A 15,055-nucleotide genomic window follows, 5' to 3' on the forward strand; every position below is an offset into this window, starting at 1 on the left:
TCATTTGAATTCCAATCTGACCTCCTAGGCTTGGCTATTCACATTTAGATCATTGGCCCCAACTTGCTCTTTTTTTTTTTTTTTTCGATTTCTTCTTTTTTTAAAAAAATTATTTTTTTATAGGAAAAACATCTTTCATTTAAAACACGATATTAAACACCTAAATAATCTATATGCCAGAATGAAATATTTTTGGGCAAAAATTAGGTGTCAACAAGGACCACCCAATATTTTATCCTTGGAGTTTCCTCAGGTCATGAGAGCTTCTAGTTGAGGCCACTTGAGCCACCAAATGGGACTTCGAGATGGAATCTCTTACAATGGATATGAACTAACTATGCCAAAGGCAACTACCTCTACGTGGCATTCCCCTAAAGGCGACTTCAAGGTGGAGAGATTGGCAAGCAAGAATAGCATTGCGATCACTATCTGAAGGATAGCAAAGATTTCAATCAATGTCATTCCCGTGACAAAAGAAGACAACCAAGTACGCTACTACCAAATTCTTTCGGATGATTGCTTTGCTCACTTGGAAGTTTAATTCAATTTTTTAGGTGTTAAAAATTTAACTACGCAAAAGCATGGTTTTGATGTCGATGATAATTTGTGTTTTAATCTGTGCGAGTGTATATGTGTATGGGATAGTTGATGTAGGAATGAACAAGGAGCGAGGTATATGAGACAAGGATAGTTTCACTAGTTTAGAGAAGTGATTTTACAATAATTGGAGAAAAAATGGTGGAGGAGCTTAGGGATAAGGAGTTTATTGTAATCATTAAAAATATATCTCGAGTTTGAGCCCATAAACGAAAGTCCAAAATTACATGGGAAACTCCCTACTTGAGATATTTGGTATTTATCTAATGGATATCTAAACTAGAATATTAAAAACATAGGAAAGGGAATATATGGAATAGAGTTGGATTTGGCAAGGGGCTTCACAACTTATGCGTGTTTATATATATATTTCCTTGGATCATTAGTCTGCGTATATGCGATAGTTAATGTGCAAAGTGGACTTCTTCAAGAGTTGTGTGTTGCATGCGATGCATGCTGGTGACTGTTTGATAGCTTATTAACTTTGAATTATTCTTTTGTGAGATTGAGATATTATTTCGTGAGAAATTATAAGGTTAAACATTTTGTGAATCATTGGGTGTAATCGGGGGTTGGAAATATTTAAAGTATTTAAATAATTTAAGTGTGGTTGTAATCTCGATTATATCACTTAATCTATAGTGAAATTCGTTATTACTCTTTCCATGGACGTACGTCACAACAATCAAATCACATATATTTTATGTTCAATTTATTTCTTTATTTTATCTATTTTATTATACGATTACTTGTGCACAACATTAATGCCCTCTAGTCACTCACTGGAGGGCAAAACGCTACACACATGGTGTTGGTGGAGGTCTCAACCTCATACGCAACTACCACATGAAAACCCATATTTACAGGACTCTATCCACCAACTCTTGTACAAAATTCTTTACTCCATTAGAGATCTTTTCTTTTTGCTTTAGCAATGTCCACCGCCATACTCTATTTAATGAGATACATCTGGAGTTTTCTACAAATTTCTATCCCACAAATATCTAGTCCATGCTATATATTTCTAGAAATTGGATCACAAATTCCAACATTCGGCCCCTCTCCAAGAGTCGAGGGAGTGGTCGGCAGGAAGAAGCAGCCCAATTTCGAGAACCCAGCAAAGCGGGGGGTTCAGGAAGCTGGTCGGCGACGGAGAGGACTAATGCAGGACCCCGTCACTCCTCTTGACGGGTTGCGCAGCTTGCATCTTCTCGCCCAATCACGGAGTCTTGATCACAAACAAGATTCAATGGGAATATAGAATGGTTCTCCGAAATGCACCGGAGGTGCTGCTAGTGGGAACCGCGAGATGATTGCGAGACTTCGTGTTGCTCCTGACAAAAAAAATTCAACGTTGCTTAACTAGTTACCAAGGTTCTTTCGAGTCCGACAAGAGTTTTTCATCTCGTTGTCCCAGTCAATAATTGAAGTGAAAGTGTAGACTTTATCTTCTGACAATGATAGACCCAGCTTGCAAAATTGAGTATACTCCGTTGTAATGTTCACTCTAGATCCTAGATTTAACTCTCTGAACTCTAGTGTTACTTAGATTCTAGATCTGTTGTACTGCCTGACGAACTCAAGTAATAGTTCAATATTCAAGCAGCGCGATTTGCTGAGGCTTAGATGCTGAACAATATATTCAACGAAAGCCCATGTGTTGTGCCCAAAAAGTCAACATACATAAGCCTCCAAATGCAAATTTTTTTTTCCCGCCGATTTGTTCTGACTTTGTCGAGCATCATTTATTGAAATGGTTAGAAGTTGCAAGAGATTCCTAGATTAGTACCTGCCAGGCTGCTGCCCAAAAACAACCTAGGACAATCTCACAGCCTTTCGAAGGGCGGCCGCCCATGCACCCGTTCATCTCCTCTTTGTTAAAAAAAAACCATGTTTATCAAGAAATCTGACGAATTTTTATTCATCACGGTTATTTGATGCGTACGGCCCACTTATTTCTAACCCTCGGAGCAAGTCTTGTATGTACTTAATGTATGTAAATTTATTCTATCTTAGACTGTGTGATCCTTTTATGACTTTCAACATTTAATGATTAAAATGAACTTTCGACATTTAATGATTAAAATGAAGTGAGTTCACATGATTCGTCACATATAAGAAACTTCCATAAAGAAAACAATAACCGCATGGTTTAACAAGAGTGCTCTGATAGGATTTCCTAATATGTTGAACATCGACTATGTACGGTTCGTCTTCATCGCATCTCCATGCGTGTGCTTGGGACAACGTACTGTTGAGGCGGCGATGCAAACAAAGTTCCGCGCACCAGAATGTCTGTAAGTTCAAATGCATGAATTGGTTGCGCAAGGGCTATTCTCATTAATATCATGGGTTATATAGGACCGGCACCAATGCATCAAAAACACGCAGGAATCAATCTCTGGTCGGTGGCCAAAGAAAACATCACTCTCTGTCGGCAATGGTGATGGCGCGGAATGCTCTGTGGAGGAGGGTACGTCACTCTTCCGCATGATGTGCACCCCAAAGCTCCACTTTCACAAGATAGACACGACTCTCTACCTTCTCTCATGGCAATTTTCACGGCGGTATCTGCCGCGAAGAACAGAAAATAATGTGCAGCTCACGGGGTTAAAAGATGGAAGAGAAAGAACACACGGGCTCGGAGAAAAAAAAGGGAAAGGCCTGCGCCACCATAGGAGAAAGAGTCTCGACGGAGGAGGAGGAGGAGGAGGAGAAAAAACATCATAAAATGTTCATTATCATATAAGGATCTGTTCATAACTTAGTCTATTTGCAAAGTCAGCTAAAAACAGCAGAAGAACCTCATCAGCACACCTTCACTTATCCAAACCCCTCCCTCTGTTACTGATCGATATTTGAAACAACCAATCCCCACCCAATTTCCTAAAAACGCGCATGTTAAATCTGTCTTGCTTATATGAGAGGAACAAACACATTATTTTCGTCAATAAAAGAAAAGAAAACGAAACACGAAAAAAAGAGCCACAAGATCATGCGCGCAGAAGTCATCTATAAGACTTGAGAACCGCACCGCAGAAGGTGCAGATGACGGCCTTCCAGGACTTCCAGTAGAACGGGACGTAACAGAACCGCGTCGCCGTCTTCATGTCAGCCACGCTGGCCCCGCGGCCGCACCGCGAGCACGTCCCCGCCACCGGTTTGCTCCGCCTCACCTTCCTCTCCTGGTCCACCAGGAAGCAGAAACACACCATCGAAGTTCCTCCGGCGCACTCGGGTCCCGATTCAACCGCGAGGTCTCATTCGATCTGCAAAAAATCACTCCAGCTTCGGCCCCATATATCTACCAGGCGAGAAGAAACCCTGGAGCCCTTTGAGTGGTTGAGCGGTAGGGGCTCGGTCTTTTAAAGATCAAGCAGGACGGGCCGTCGGATGACCGACGCGTGGAGACGCCAGGTTTGGTTCCAGGACATCGATCCTGTTCCTAGTCACGTTTTTGGGGAGGTGAAACTGCTCGGCCATCATGGATTCACAGTGACCATGACGTCCAGTCGTTGTGGGGCAAAATCGCGACGTTAAATATTGGAAGAAAGGGAAGAGACGCTATGGTTGCGGAAATGCATTTAATGCCTTTGTCTGTCCTTTGAGCAGTGCCCGACGCGAAATCCAAACCAAGTTTGTCTACTGAGAGCCACTCGTTCTGTAGCCTCCACACACGAAATCCCCCCTATTCATGCATGCAACGTAGGCCGCACGTTTCCTTGTAGTTTCATCGGAGGAAGCAAGAGGGCTACATTTTACAAAGGCTTTTACATAATCATTGGATGGGTAAAGCGATTGCGATGTAAGAACATTGGCAAATTCGGGGTAAATTTCACCCGTTTTTTTATATTTGATTGGCCCAGTCATGATATTTCAGGAAACAAGAATATTTCAGCGGGTTTTCTTGACATGATTAAATAAGTCTAGGAGAAAATTTCGTAGGGAGAAGACTAGTCGTCGGCCGTCCTTTTGTTCTAGCTAGAATTTTCAATGAATGTGATAAATATTGGTTTAGAGTTAAGTATCCTTCTCTTTCATTATTTATTGCGCGAATCGTAGTTGCGAATGTGACCTATGCTTAGGTACCATCGGTGGGAAGCCTTGTCATGTCACCAATTGTCGGGAGGCTGGAGTAGCTTGCGATGATGGGAAAAGGGTTTTGAGAATTTTCGATAGATATTTGTGATTCTAGAACATGAGAAGTGGAGAGCGGCTAACAATCAAAATTTAATGGATATTTCTAAAGAAAATTACGCATGGACCAATTATCCGGTTTGAAGTCTTCTTTTTCGCACTGTTTTTCACAATTTTTCACTTATTTGAAAGCAATTTTCACTTTTTGGAAGCAATTTTTAATTCAAGTAATTCATTATGAAAAGAGATATAAGCCCATATTTTCTCGTGATTCTTTCCAAATATCATTAAAAGTGCTGCTAGGTTCCCCCAAGTGGCTACGACTTCCAATAGCAACATTGAATTATATTTAGAACTATCAAATATAGGGTTATGGCTCTATTGGAATAAGTTAAAGAAATTCATAGATCAACCCAAATTTAGGCATAATGAACGTGGTGAATTTGCATTTTACGTGATAATGATAGAATGAGGTATCATGAACAAATCTTACTAGTTCGAAAAAATTCAAAAGAGATAACCTCTTTTGTGGTCCATGGGCGGAAACACCAACAATGCTCGAAGGAGCAATAAATACGAGGTTTCTTAGTTCAAAAGGTATTGCAAGTCCACGTCGATTTCATTGAAAATCAAATACATCTCATGTCGGTCCCTAACCAAAAGCATAGCCAAAAAATAAATTTTTGGTTATTTGAAACCAATTTTCATTGAAAATCAATGAGCCGGTTCGAAGTTTTCTTTTGCGTATTAACTTTTGACAATTTTCACTTATTTGAAAGCAATTTTCACTTTTTTGAAGCACTTTCCTTTTAATTCAAGTAATTCACTATGAAAAGAGATATCCGCCCATATTTTCTCGTGATTCTTTCCAAATATCGTTAAAAATGTTGCTAGGTTCCCCAAGTGGCTATAACTTCCAATAATTTTTGTAACATCGAAATATATTTAAAACTATTAAATATAGGGTTATTGCTCTATTGGAATGAATTAAGAAATTCGTAGAGTAGCCCGAATTTAGGCATATTGCACGTGGTGAATTTACATTCTACGTGAGCTTGATAAAAAGAGGTATCATTAACAACTGTGACTAGTTTAACGGAAAAATTCAAAAGAGATAACCTCTTTTTGTGGTCCATGGGCGGATACAGGACAATGCTCGAAGTAGCTATAAATACGAGGTTCCTTAGTTTGAAAGTAATTGAAAATCCATGTCGATTTCATTGAAAATCAAGTACATATCATGCTGTTCCCTAACGAAAACTGAAAAAGGGAAGTATGCATATGCTGGTAAAGGATTGTGCAGTTAGATTTGGCGTTCATATGAGATTTGATTCTTCATCATCTAGGATGGAAAAGTGCATTGGCGCATAAGGGTATACTGTGAATTCGATATTTCGACTATCTCCATTAACAAAGCAATAGATTGGAGGAGGATTACCTTCTTTTTTTCTTCTTTTTTTGTGCCAGAGGAGGATTACTTGAGATGATCTAATTTTGCACGATATATCAGGTTAGTTAGTCGCGTTGCGCATGACGATCGTTTACTATCTCCGCTTTGCATCTCACTAAACTCTGGAGCAATGTGAAATGTCGATGTCTAAGTTCTTCAAACCTTCCCATGTGCAACGATCGAGGGAAAACTAGATCCAGCTCTTGTGACGGGCTGGAAACAATCTAACGGCCCATTAGTTCGCATGGATTAGGATTTCGCAAATATCTAACATGGTCCAAGCCCAACGAACTCCTCTGCAATGGGCAAACCTGTCTGAGCCCATTTAAGTCCAAGTCTCTCTCTTTTTAATTTTTTTAATCACTTCGCCTTCTTATCTGAAGTTTATTTTGAATCAATTTTTCTTCCCATAGTTTGAAAATATGCGCCAATCGAAACTGACTTCTCAATCGAAATGGGCGATGCACAACTTTTGAAACGAATGGCCAAAATCTGTTCGGTGAACTCGTTGCGCCTCAGTTTCCTCCTATTTTCATCCTTATTTTCTATGTCACGAGCATTGAGACAACGTAAACCCGACTCATTTGTTGTGATTGAATATGAATGTCACATACGGAGCAGATTAGTCCATCCATTACCGTATGTATTTAATAATAATTGACCGTTAGTGCTCTGTTAGGCTCTAATCACGCAAGAGGTTGAGCAAACCTGGGGGTGCATCTTTCCCTGAATTTGACCTTTTCGTTTCCACTAAGTCTGCGTCGAGACAATGCCCGTGCAGGCATTCTCGTTAGGTTGGTGATGAATCAACTTGACGTGTCTGCTTTGACTAATCCCGGAATGCTCAAAGATAAGTTATAGACAGTACGGTGCTTATACACTAAAAAAGAAGAAGGAAAGCGGCCTATAATTGTAAAACCCTAGCTTGAGAAGACGTCGTGAAAGTCAATGTTAGGTCGGATTTCTCTAATGGGATTCTTGGCACTTAGCTCGTAAGGACCAGGCACATGTTCCTGTGATTTCCCCCAACAGGTTTTGACCTGACGCCTGCGGTCATCATTAAAATAAGCATGTGTGTGAGAGAGATAGAGAGAGAGATAAAATAGTCGAGGGACGAATTCAATCCTCAGAACATGATAACGCAGTTTTAAGGGGGGGGTGTCTTCTTGACACTTGTAGATTCGTTAAATCTTGACGAGGAAGATCCATTTTATTTGTTTTAAAGCGGGGGCACGTTGCTTCATTCGTCTCGCTCGAACGGGGGGCCATTAATGAACGAGGCAGGCCGACCTGGTGATTAACATGTGATGATTGTGTCCCGTGTCTTGAGAAGAGCTTGCGTCATTTGCAGAGTCCGTGCATTTAAGAGGCCCTCGTCTTTCCTTCTCGATGAAGTGTCGGCAAGGGACTTTCCGGACGTTGGGAAAGCATCCGGGCGGAACAGCGAAGAACAAAGAAGATGGGAACTGGGAAGTACCGAAGGGAAAACCATCAAAATGGTTTCGCAGCAGTTCGCCCTTTTATCTTCATTTTCCCTTTTAAAATCTAAGCCGGTGCATTTTAAGACGACCATTTGCCAAGCAGTTTAATCTCTTCAAAGAGAATTATTCAAAAATTCCTAAATCTATCATATTTATGTTGATTTAGTCTTCAAACAATAATTGAGTTTACTTTGTCAATTTTGACGGAAATTGCAGGCATAAATGTCAATTATCTTATGCGGTATGTAATTTGTCACAGCCCTCACTTGACCTCTCCCAAATTTGCGTTAGGGCCCAATGACCCTAGGCAGCCATCATCTAAAAAAAAAGTAAAAAAAGAAAAATTAATTAATTAATAGAAAAATAAAATAAATAAAATAAAATAGTCCATATTAGCACCAAGCGTACAATGATTAGCGTCCACAACAGTAATTTCCTTTCTTTTCTTTTTTCTGTTCCTTTTTTGTTTCCTTTATAATGGCTGGCGATGGCTCAGCAACCCTCGCTGGCCATTAAGCGATAGCCTACAAGCCCTCACCAATTGCAAGCAAGGTGATCCTCGCCTAAATCTAGCGAGGGTGGGGCTCATCTATGGCCAATGAGGACAACCCTACCCCAACCCTCTTCGACCACCTATGAAAAGGAAAGAAAAAAACATAAAGAGAGAGAGAAAAAAATTTTAAAATTATTCACATTAATACTAGCCACATATAAGATGGTCAATGCCGATTGGATTGCCACGTCATTGTTTTCTAGTCAAAATTGACTAGAAATACTACATTAACAAATTGTTAAAAGGTTTATAATGAAATTGGCATAATTGAAATACTTATGACTAAATTGATATAAGTACAATAGATAAATTTTTTTTCTTTTTGATAATTTCTTCTTTTGTTATCAGTGATTGCATTTTGCCGTGCAATATGGATGTCAGTATCCGCATTACTACATTGGCTGACTTTCTTTCGACGATATTCAATCCCCCTCCTCTCTCCCTACCTTGCGTACAATTAGGTATGTGCCCCCCCCTCTTCACGGCGTGTTGTTTATTGAAGCAATGCGGAAGATTAAGTCAAATTTATACGGGGTTATTCTAAGTGCATGACGTCCCACTAAATTCCAGAAAAAAAAAATACATGAGAAAAAAATATATAAAGAATCGTTGCATTATCTGAAATTCAGCTGACGGAGCTTCGGGCACATCGTCAAAAGCGGCAGGCAGAATTCGTGCTTCCCGCACCAATACAACCATCCACTACCTCCACATCCCCGCGTTTTCCTTCGTTTGGTTGGACTCTCTTTTTAATCTCGATTAGTTTAATGTTATCATAGTCGAACATATTACGTTTTTCCATGTCCATACGTGTGTGGAATTTGGCGCAGACCGACTGCAAATGTCCATTGCAAAATGGCTTTTGGTTTTCAATCTTGGAAGCCCCCACTTTTTCAAACCCCGTAAAGCAAGACACTTCCAGGAGAGTATGGACAAGCGAGAGCATGAAAAACACTTCGGGTGGGACCATGAGATAGAAAAATGGCGAGTCTAAATTTAGTGATAAAAACTTAGACTATTCAAACGAATGGATCAAATCAAGTTTAGACTATGTCGAAAATGACCTAACCTAAATTGACTCAAGTAACCTAATTTAAACCAATATTCGACCATATTATTCATACACTTAAATATTTAATCTTATTTACAAATTGAGATGAGTGCACCGAGTGAGCGAGTGCAACATCAATTGAGGATAAAAGAGAGTGAAGAGAAAGTTATAAAGATGAGTTAAGTTTATATAAATCGTGAACACATTTTATACTCACGTTATTTTGAGATATATAATTCTAAATTCATTGGCTAAATAAATAATTTATATAATAACGGATTCATCAAATATAAAATGAATGTTGGCAGGTCAATTGAACCTGCTAATTTTTTTTTTCTTTGGCGAGAGTCAGTGTCTTTGGCCAAAAATTATAGACATATAAAAGTGAAGCTATCGAATCGGTCAATTCATAGATGATCCCTTTGTACGACATGGTCTTGGCCTAATTTCCTTGATTTGCGGTGAACAATTAAAGGCGGAAAGACAAGAAAGAAGCGGTCAAATCCGACAGTGTTCTTCAAGACGTGACCTCTTTTTTCTCGATGCTACGTTCTAGCTTGAAATTTACGGCATATGCCTCGATTTTTATGCTCCCTCTCTATTGTAATTTAAAGGAAAGACAACCCTAGGGGACCAAAAAAAGGTATAGAAAGAATCGAATCTTCATATGGTGAAATTTTGGCGAAGGTGGGGTGTTTACATCATTTTCAATGGCACATGGGGGGATGGTCATTCATTCAAGATGCTACCTAATAGCAAGGGCTCATTACTTGCCATAAATTTCATGGATCCAAATATCTTTCCAATTTCGTGAAGCTAAATCTAGTAGGATGGTCCACGAGAGTTTTTGTCTTGGGAATTGATTGGTCTCCAATGCACTCTGGATAGAATATTTTTAAAAAATGAATGTTTGACCTAAGTAGCCAAACAAAAATATTGCAATTACTCCCGAAGTACAACCCAATCCACAAATCCAAAGAGCAAGTCCTCGAAAACATTTATGTAAAGATTCGCCTGTCTATCGAAATGCCTAACTCCAACACCCGTCTAACTTAAAAGATTTAATAAATGAACGAGCAACCACTGGTTTAGTAAATGAATTCTCAAGACTTATAATAAAAAACAAATTCTCCTATCTTATCATATCAATAAATCATGATTTTTAATGTGCAATTGGTCATAAATAGGCATGACTCCGCTTAGCTTCAATTCAATTCAATTCTAACAATAGCTCAAAGATCACTAATCAACGTCACATCATTCCGGTTCAATTGGTATAGGCACTAAACAGTCTTAAGCAAATGATATAATGACACAAACACATAGAGCGTGTATCTTATGAATGCAACGAATACCGCATAATACCATTATATACACAGACGGGGTCTAACAATTTACTTTTCTACTGGCAACAAATTCATTCGTGTGGTCTCATGGTTCCATATCACTCACTATTTGGAGGCTATAGGATCTTATTGTCACTCACAATAAAACACAACATTATTTGCGAGCGTTTTTATTGATGAAAATATCATGCGATAAAAAAAGCCATATGTTTCAATTTCTATTCGATATTCCACTCGCGCAATTTAATGGCTTTGGATCCGTACCGATTCCACGGAACAAATGATCAAATATCCCATCGATGTTAACTTGGGCATTAAAGCACAGTATCTCAGAAAAAGCAAGCGCTTGCAGGGTTCATCTCGAGGCTCTAATACGTTCTAGTGGGGCCAATTAGCGCACGTTAATTTCATTAAACGAGGCAGATTTTAAGGCATGGATATGGGCAGACAGTAACCGATGCCTTCAATTCCGCTGCTTTGATTAGCAAGGATTTCAAAATCTATGCCAAACTCATGTAAATCTTCGGGATAATGATGTAAATAGCATCTAAATTTTAATTTAATGTGCAATGTGATCATTAAATTTTAGCTGGACATGCAATGTAATTCCTTGACTTTTGATTTATATTATGTGATCTTTGAACTTTATGTATATATTCATTTTATTCCCTGAACTATATAAAAAAAAATTCATATAGTCTCTGAACTCGAATTAATTGAAGGACTACATAAAACATTTTTATATAGTTTATACACTAAATTGAATATGTATAAAAATTCATAGATCATGTTGACTAAATTTGAAATTTAAAAGTTATATTTTATATTGAGTCAAAGTTTAAATATTGGATTTTTTCCTAGATCTTTGTAAGAAAAAATGGAAGAAAAATTCCACAAGACCGCGTTGGATCGGCTTAGCGGCGACCGGGTGAAACCGGCATCGGCGTAACCAATTCTTGTGTTCTTTCATGTTGTCATTCCATTTGCCGCCGTACCTAAAAATCAGCCACTGCTACTCTGAGAGAGAGAGAGAGAGAGAGAGAGAGAGAGAATTTCAGCAAGGGTATGAAAATTTAAAGCCCCGCTCAGAAAAAGTTGGATTCTTTATCACGATTTTATCATTTTAAGCCCTGACACTTGCAGGCCCTCTTTCTCTTTCTCTCTTATATATGAGTATCTCATTTGCAGAGAAGAGGCTTTCCTTTAGCAGTACTTTGCTGCAACTGGGTTCTCTCGTTGCGATCTTCTCCAGCTTTTTCGTGTTGGGATCTCCAGAAAAGAGATCAATCTCGGTTCTTGGATGGATGCGCGGCTCTGTTTCACCGTTTCCAAGATCTGTACATCACTGTGAATAGCGGGAGTCCGGGAAGGAACTCCACACTCTCTGGATTGGCCGCTGTTCGTCTCCCCTCCCATAGGAGTTTCAAGCATCGTCTGCTTAGTCTGGTCAGTCTCCCTCCCTCGTTTGTAGAATGCATCTGATGTTGGCCTGCCGCACCGAATCTGAACTCTCTCTGTTTTGGCAATTTCATTTCAGTTTAGCAAGCACACTTTTCACTTTCCAACGGGGTAGATCACTCCCAAATCGGTAACTGTCGCTTTCTGAACTTAAAGTCCATAAATTTGCAGGTTGAATTGGAAGAACCAAAACCCAAAGTCCTTCCTTTTTCGACCCCCCATCAGTCACTCACAATTTACACAAAATCTCGCTCAAAAGATCCTAACTTTGGCCAAATCTCACCTCCCTCTTGTATATCGATCCCTACCCAGTAATCAAAATTACCCAGAGTATATAAAAATAAGAATGGGGAAGCCATCGACGAAGAGGGATTGGTCGCAGATCTACGTGATATACGGCATGGAACAGTGGCAGACCCTGCTCTTCCTCCTGCTCCACGCCGTCTTCTTCTCCTCCATGTCCGTCATCTTCCTCCTCTACTTCGACCCCATCTGCGCCTACATCGAAGCGACCCTCCTGTCCTCCGCCGCGTGGGCCCGGTTCGCCGCCGGCTTCGCGGGGTGCGTGACGGCGCTGTCGGCGGTCTGCCTGTTCTACGCCGCCGGGAACTTCTTCTACTCGGCGCTGCCGCTGCACCACGACATGGCCCAGCGGATCGTCGGCGCGGTCAGCGACTGGTCGACGGTGAAGAACGCGCTCGACCTCGGGTGCGGCCGGGGGATCCTGCTGAATGCGGTGGCGACGCAGCTCAAGAAGACCGGCAGCTCGGGACGCGTCGTGGGGCTGGCCCAGTGCAAGCGGACCGCTCTCTCTACGTTGAGGACCGCAAACATGGAAGGTAATCTCTGTTCCATCGTCTTTCAGATTTCCATATGGAAAAAGTCGAACAACTTCACGTTTGATCGTCCAATGGAGGATGAATCCGCACGTTTGCTTCTTATCCGATTTACGGAGTAACACTAATAATAGGATAAGCCATGAAATTTTAAGTCTACAACAGACTTCAGAAAAGGAAATCTGGATTCATTACTTCCCTCACGTGAGAACATTCTCATGTGAAAACCGGCAGGCGTGCAAGAGTACGTGACGTGCCGGGAGGGCGACGCCCGGAGGCTGCCGTTCCCGGACAACTACTTCGACGTGGTGGTGTCGGCGGGGTTCGTGCACACGGTGGGGAGGGAGCACGGCCACCGGACGGCGGAGGCGGCGGGGGAGAGGATGAGGGTGGTGGGGGAGCTGGTGCGGGTGGTGAAGCCCGGCGGGGTCGGGGTGGTGTGGGACATGGGGCACGCGGCGGAGTACGTGCGGCGGCTGCAGGAGCTGAGGATGGAGGACATCCGGGTGTCGGAGCGGGTCACGGCCTTCATGATGAGCAGTCACATCGTGTCGTTCGCCAAGCCCAGCGAGCACGTTGTGGGCCTCGGCGAGGTCCGTTTGGACTGGAGATGAAGGAAGGAAAGGTTTATACTCTATACCGTATATTTTCCCATATTTAATTACGGTTATATAAATGTATAATCGTTCTTTTGGAGAGACAAAAAAAAAGATATGTATTGAGAGAGTGAAAATGAGAATATTTAGGGGAATGGACAAATAAAAAAAAAACTTTTTCTATTTTGGGTATGTTTTTTTTTTTTTTTTTTTGGAATCTAGTCAAATGTCTGGAGAGGCGAAGTCAAACTAGGTGCATTTGATTGGATCACCAGATAAGTTAAAGAAAGAGAGTAGGTAAATTATGGCCATCAAGAAAATTATTGTTTGATGGCAAGGAAACTCTGATGAAGACTTGATATTGTACATATTCATTATCTTGCACGGGTTTGATTGTTTCACGAAATTTCAATTTCTAAATGTTTTTGCGGATTCAAAGTACTACAATACAAGATTACTGCCAATTCCCCATGATTAAGCTAATTTGCTCGGTCTACATGAAAAAGCTTATGATATTGTACTTGTCAACGCTTTTCGAGTGATTTTTTGTTTGGTAAAGAATGGTCAATAGTAGCTGAATCCAATAGTTGTTGCTTACGTGGGTTGTCGTCCAATCGGTATTGCGAAACTATAGTTGCGTAGCAGCTATTTTCTATTGCGAAATGTGGGATGTTTGAGTTATCATGATATCGATCATTCCGTCCTTTATTTTTCCTTTCTTTTTGAGGGAAAGTATTGCCATTGGGAATAAAATTAGACAAGTCGGTGCAAGCTAGAGTGGTTGATAAATCATAGGTTTTTGTATAACAATAGGCCACGCCCATTCATTTGAATAAAGTGATCCAAAGCAAGCAATCATAGGCATTATTCATATCCCTTCATTCATATTGCTTTCTCGTCCCCACAAGGAGTGGAACAGAAAGTGAAGTGCTTAAAAAGATGGGTGGACAAACGTAAAGTCTCGAGCGCGTAGCGAAAAAGGTTAAAAAGCAAAGCGAAGGGAAAAAGAAAAGAAAAGGACATTCCATTCGACTTTTTCTAAAGTTGAAATTGAAGCTCCTTTTTTCCCCCTTTTCCTTTCTTGTGGGTATATTCAGTTTTGAATTACTTTCCCAGTTGCTTTTTAGTATTTTACTGCCCTTTCCACGTAAAGTGAAATGAAAGGTGTGAATTTGTGCAAGTAGCGGCTCTATTATTTAGTGGGTGCAAAAGGGGATTGCAAATCCTTCATTTTCCCCCCCTTTCTCCACCAGCCGGGCTTGACTAGTGCCCAATCGGGTCGGGGTCGGGCTTCGTGATTTAGCGTTTTTATTCAGACCCGTCCGGATTGCTCTTCGGATCCACTCCATCTTTTCGTCTTTGCCGGGGATAGAAGATCATTTCCTCCCCTTCAATTCCCCCTGATTGTTAAAATTAGTCCCCATCTTTTCCTTTTATTTTGTTTGCGCCCTTTCAGTAGTATCAAGGACAGTTGATCATTTGGGCCTAAATTTCTAACTAAGTCCACCATCCGCAGACAAGATTTCATGTACCAATTTGTTGGACCGAGC

General features: G+C 40.7%; 2 protein-coding genes across 4 annotated transcripts; one reads left to right on the forward strand and one right to left on the reverse strand.

Moving 5' to 3' along the window:
- Window positions 1-2,913: 2,913 nt before the first annotated feature.
- Window positions 2,914-4,045, reverse strand: LOC120294982. Its single transcript, XM_039316189.1, has one exon. It carries the CDS (start codon window positions 3,810-3,812, stop codon window positions 3,606-3,608), a length of 207 nt encoding a protein of 68 aa, XP_039172123.1. The 5' UTR covers window positions 3,813-4,045; the 3' UTR covers window positions 2,914-3,605.
- A 7,514-nt stretch (window positions 4,046-11,559) lies between these two features.
- On the forward strand, window positions 11,560-13,976 carry LOC104448411. 3 transcript variants are annotated; one of them, XM_039314874.1, is made up of 4 exons: window positions 11,560-11,678; window positions 11,804-12,061; window positions 12,245-12,912; window positions 13,144-13,976. In XM_039314874.1, exons 3-4 carry the CDS (start codon window positions 12,420-12,422, stop codon window positions 13,521-13,523), a joined length of 873 nt encoding a protein of 290 aa, XP_039170808.1. In that variant the 5' UTR covers window positions 11,560-11,678; window positions 11,804-12,061; window positions 12,245-12,419; the 3' UTR covers window positions 13,524-13,976. The 3 variants fall into 3 exon arrangements, with proteins under 3 accessions (XP_039170808.1, XP_039170809.1, XP_010060522.2); XM_039314875.1 differs by lacking the exon at window positions 11,560-11,678 and having other exon boundaries at window positions 11,716-12,061; window positions 12,153-12,912; XM_010062220.3 differs by lacking the exon at window positions 11,560-11,678 and having other exon boundaries at window positions 11,717-12,061.
- Window positions 13,977-15,055: the final 1,079 nt, after the last annotated feature.

The sequence above is a fragment of the Eucalyptus grandis genome, chromosome 6 (genome assembly GCF_016545825.1).
Source record: "Eucalyptus grandis isolate ANBG69807.140 chromosome 6, ASM1654582v1, whole genome shotgun sequence".
Classification (NCBI taxonomy): domain Eukaryota; kingdom Viridiplantae; phylum Streptophyta; class Magnoliopsida; order Myrtales; family Myrtaceae; genus Eucalyptus; species Eucalyptus grandis.

What these genes read in the sequence shown, in the direction of transcription:
- LOC120294982 (XM_039316189.1), bottom strand. Translation starts at nt 3,812, where the DNA reads ATGGTGTGTTTCTGCTTCCTGGTGGACCAGGAGAGGAAGGTGAGGCGG.
- LOC104448411 (XM_039314874.1), top strand. Translation starts at nt 12,420, where the DNA reads ATGGGGAAGCCATCGACGAAGAGGGATTGGTCGCAGATCTACGTGATA. An exon ending in GAGGACCGCAAACATGGAAG is followed by an intron (nt 12,913 to 13,143) that starts GTAATCTCTGTT and finishes GAAAACCGGCAG; the next exon opens with GCGTGCAAGAGTACGTGACG.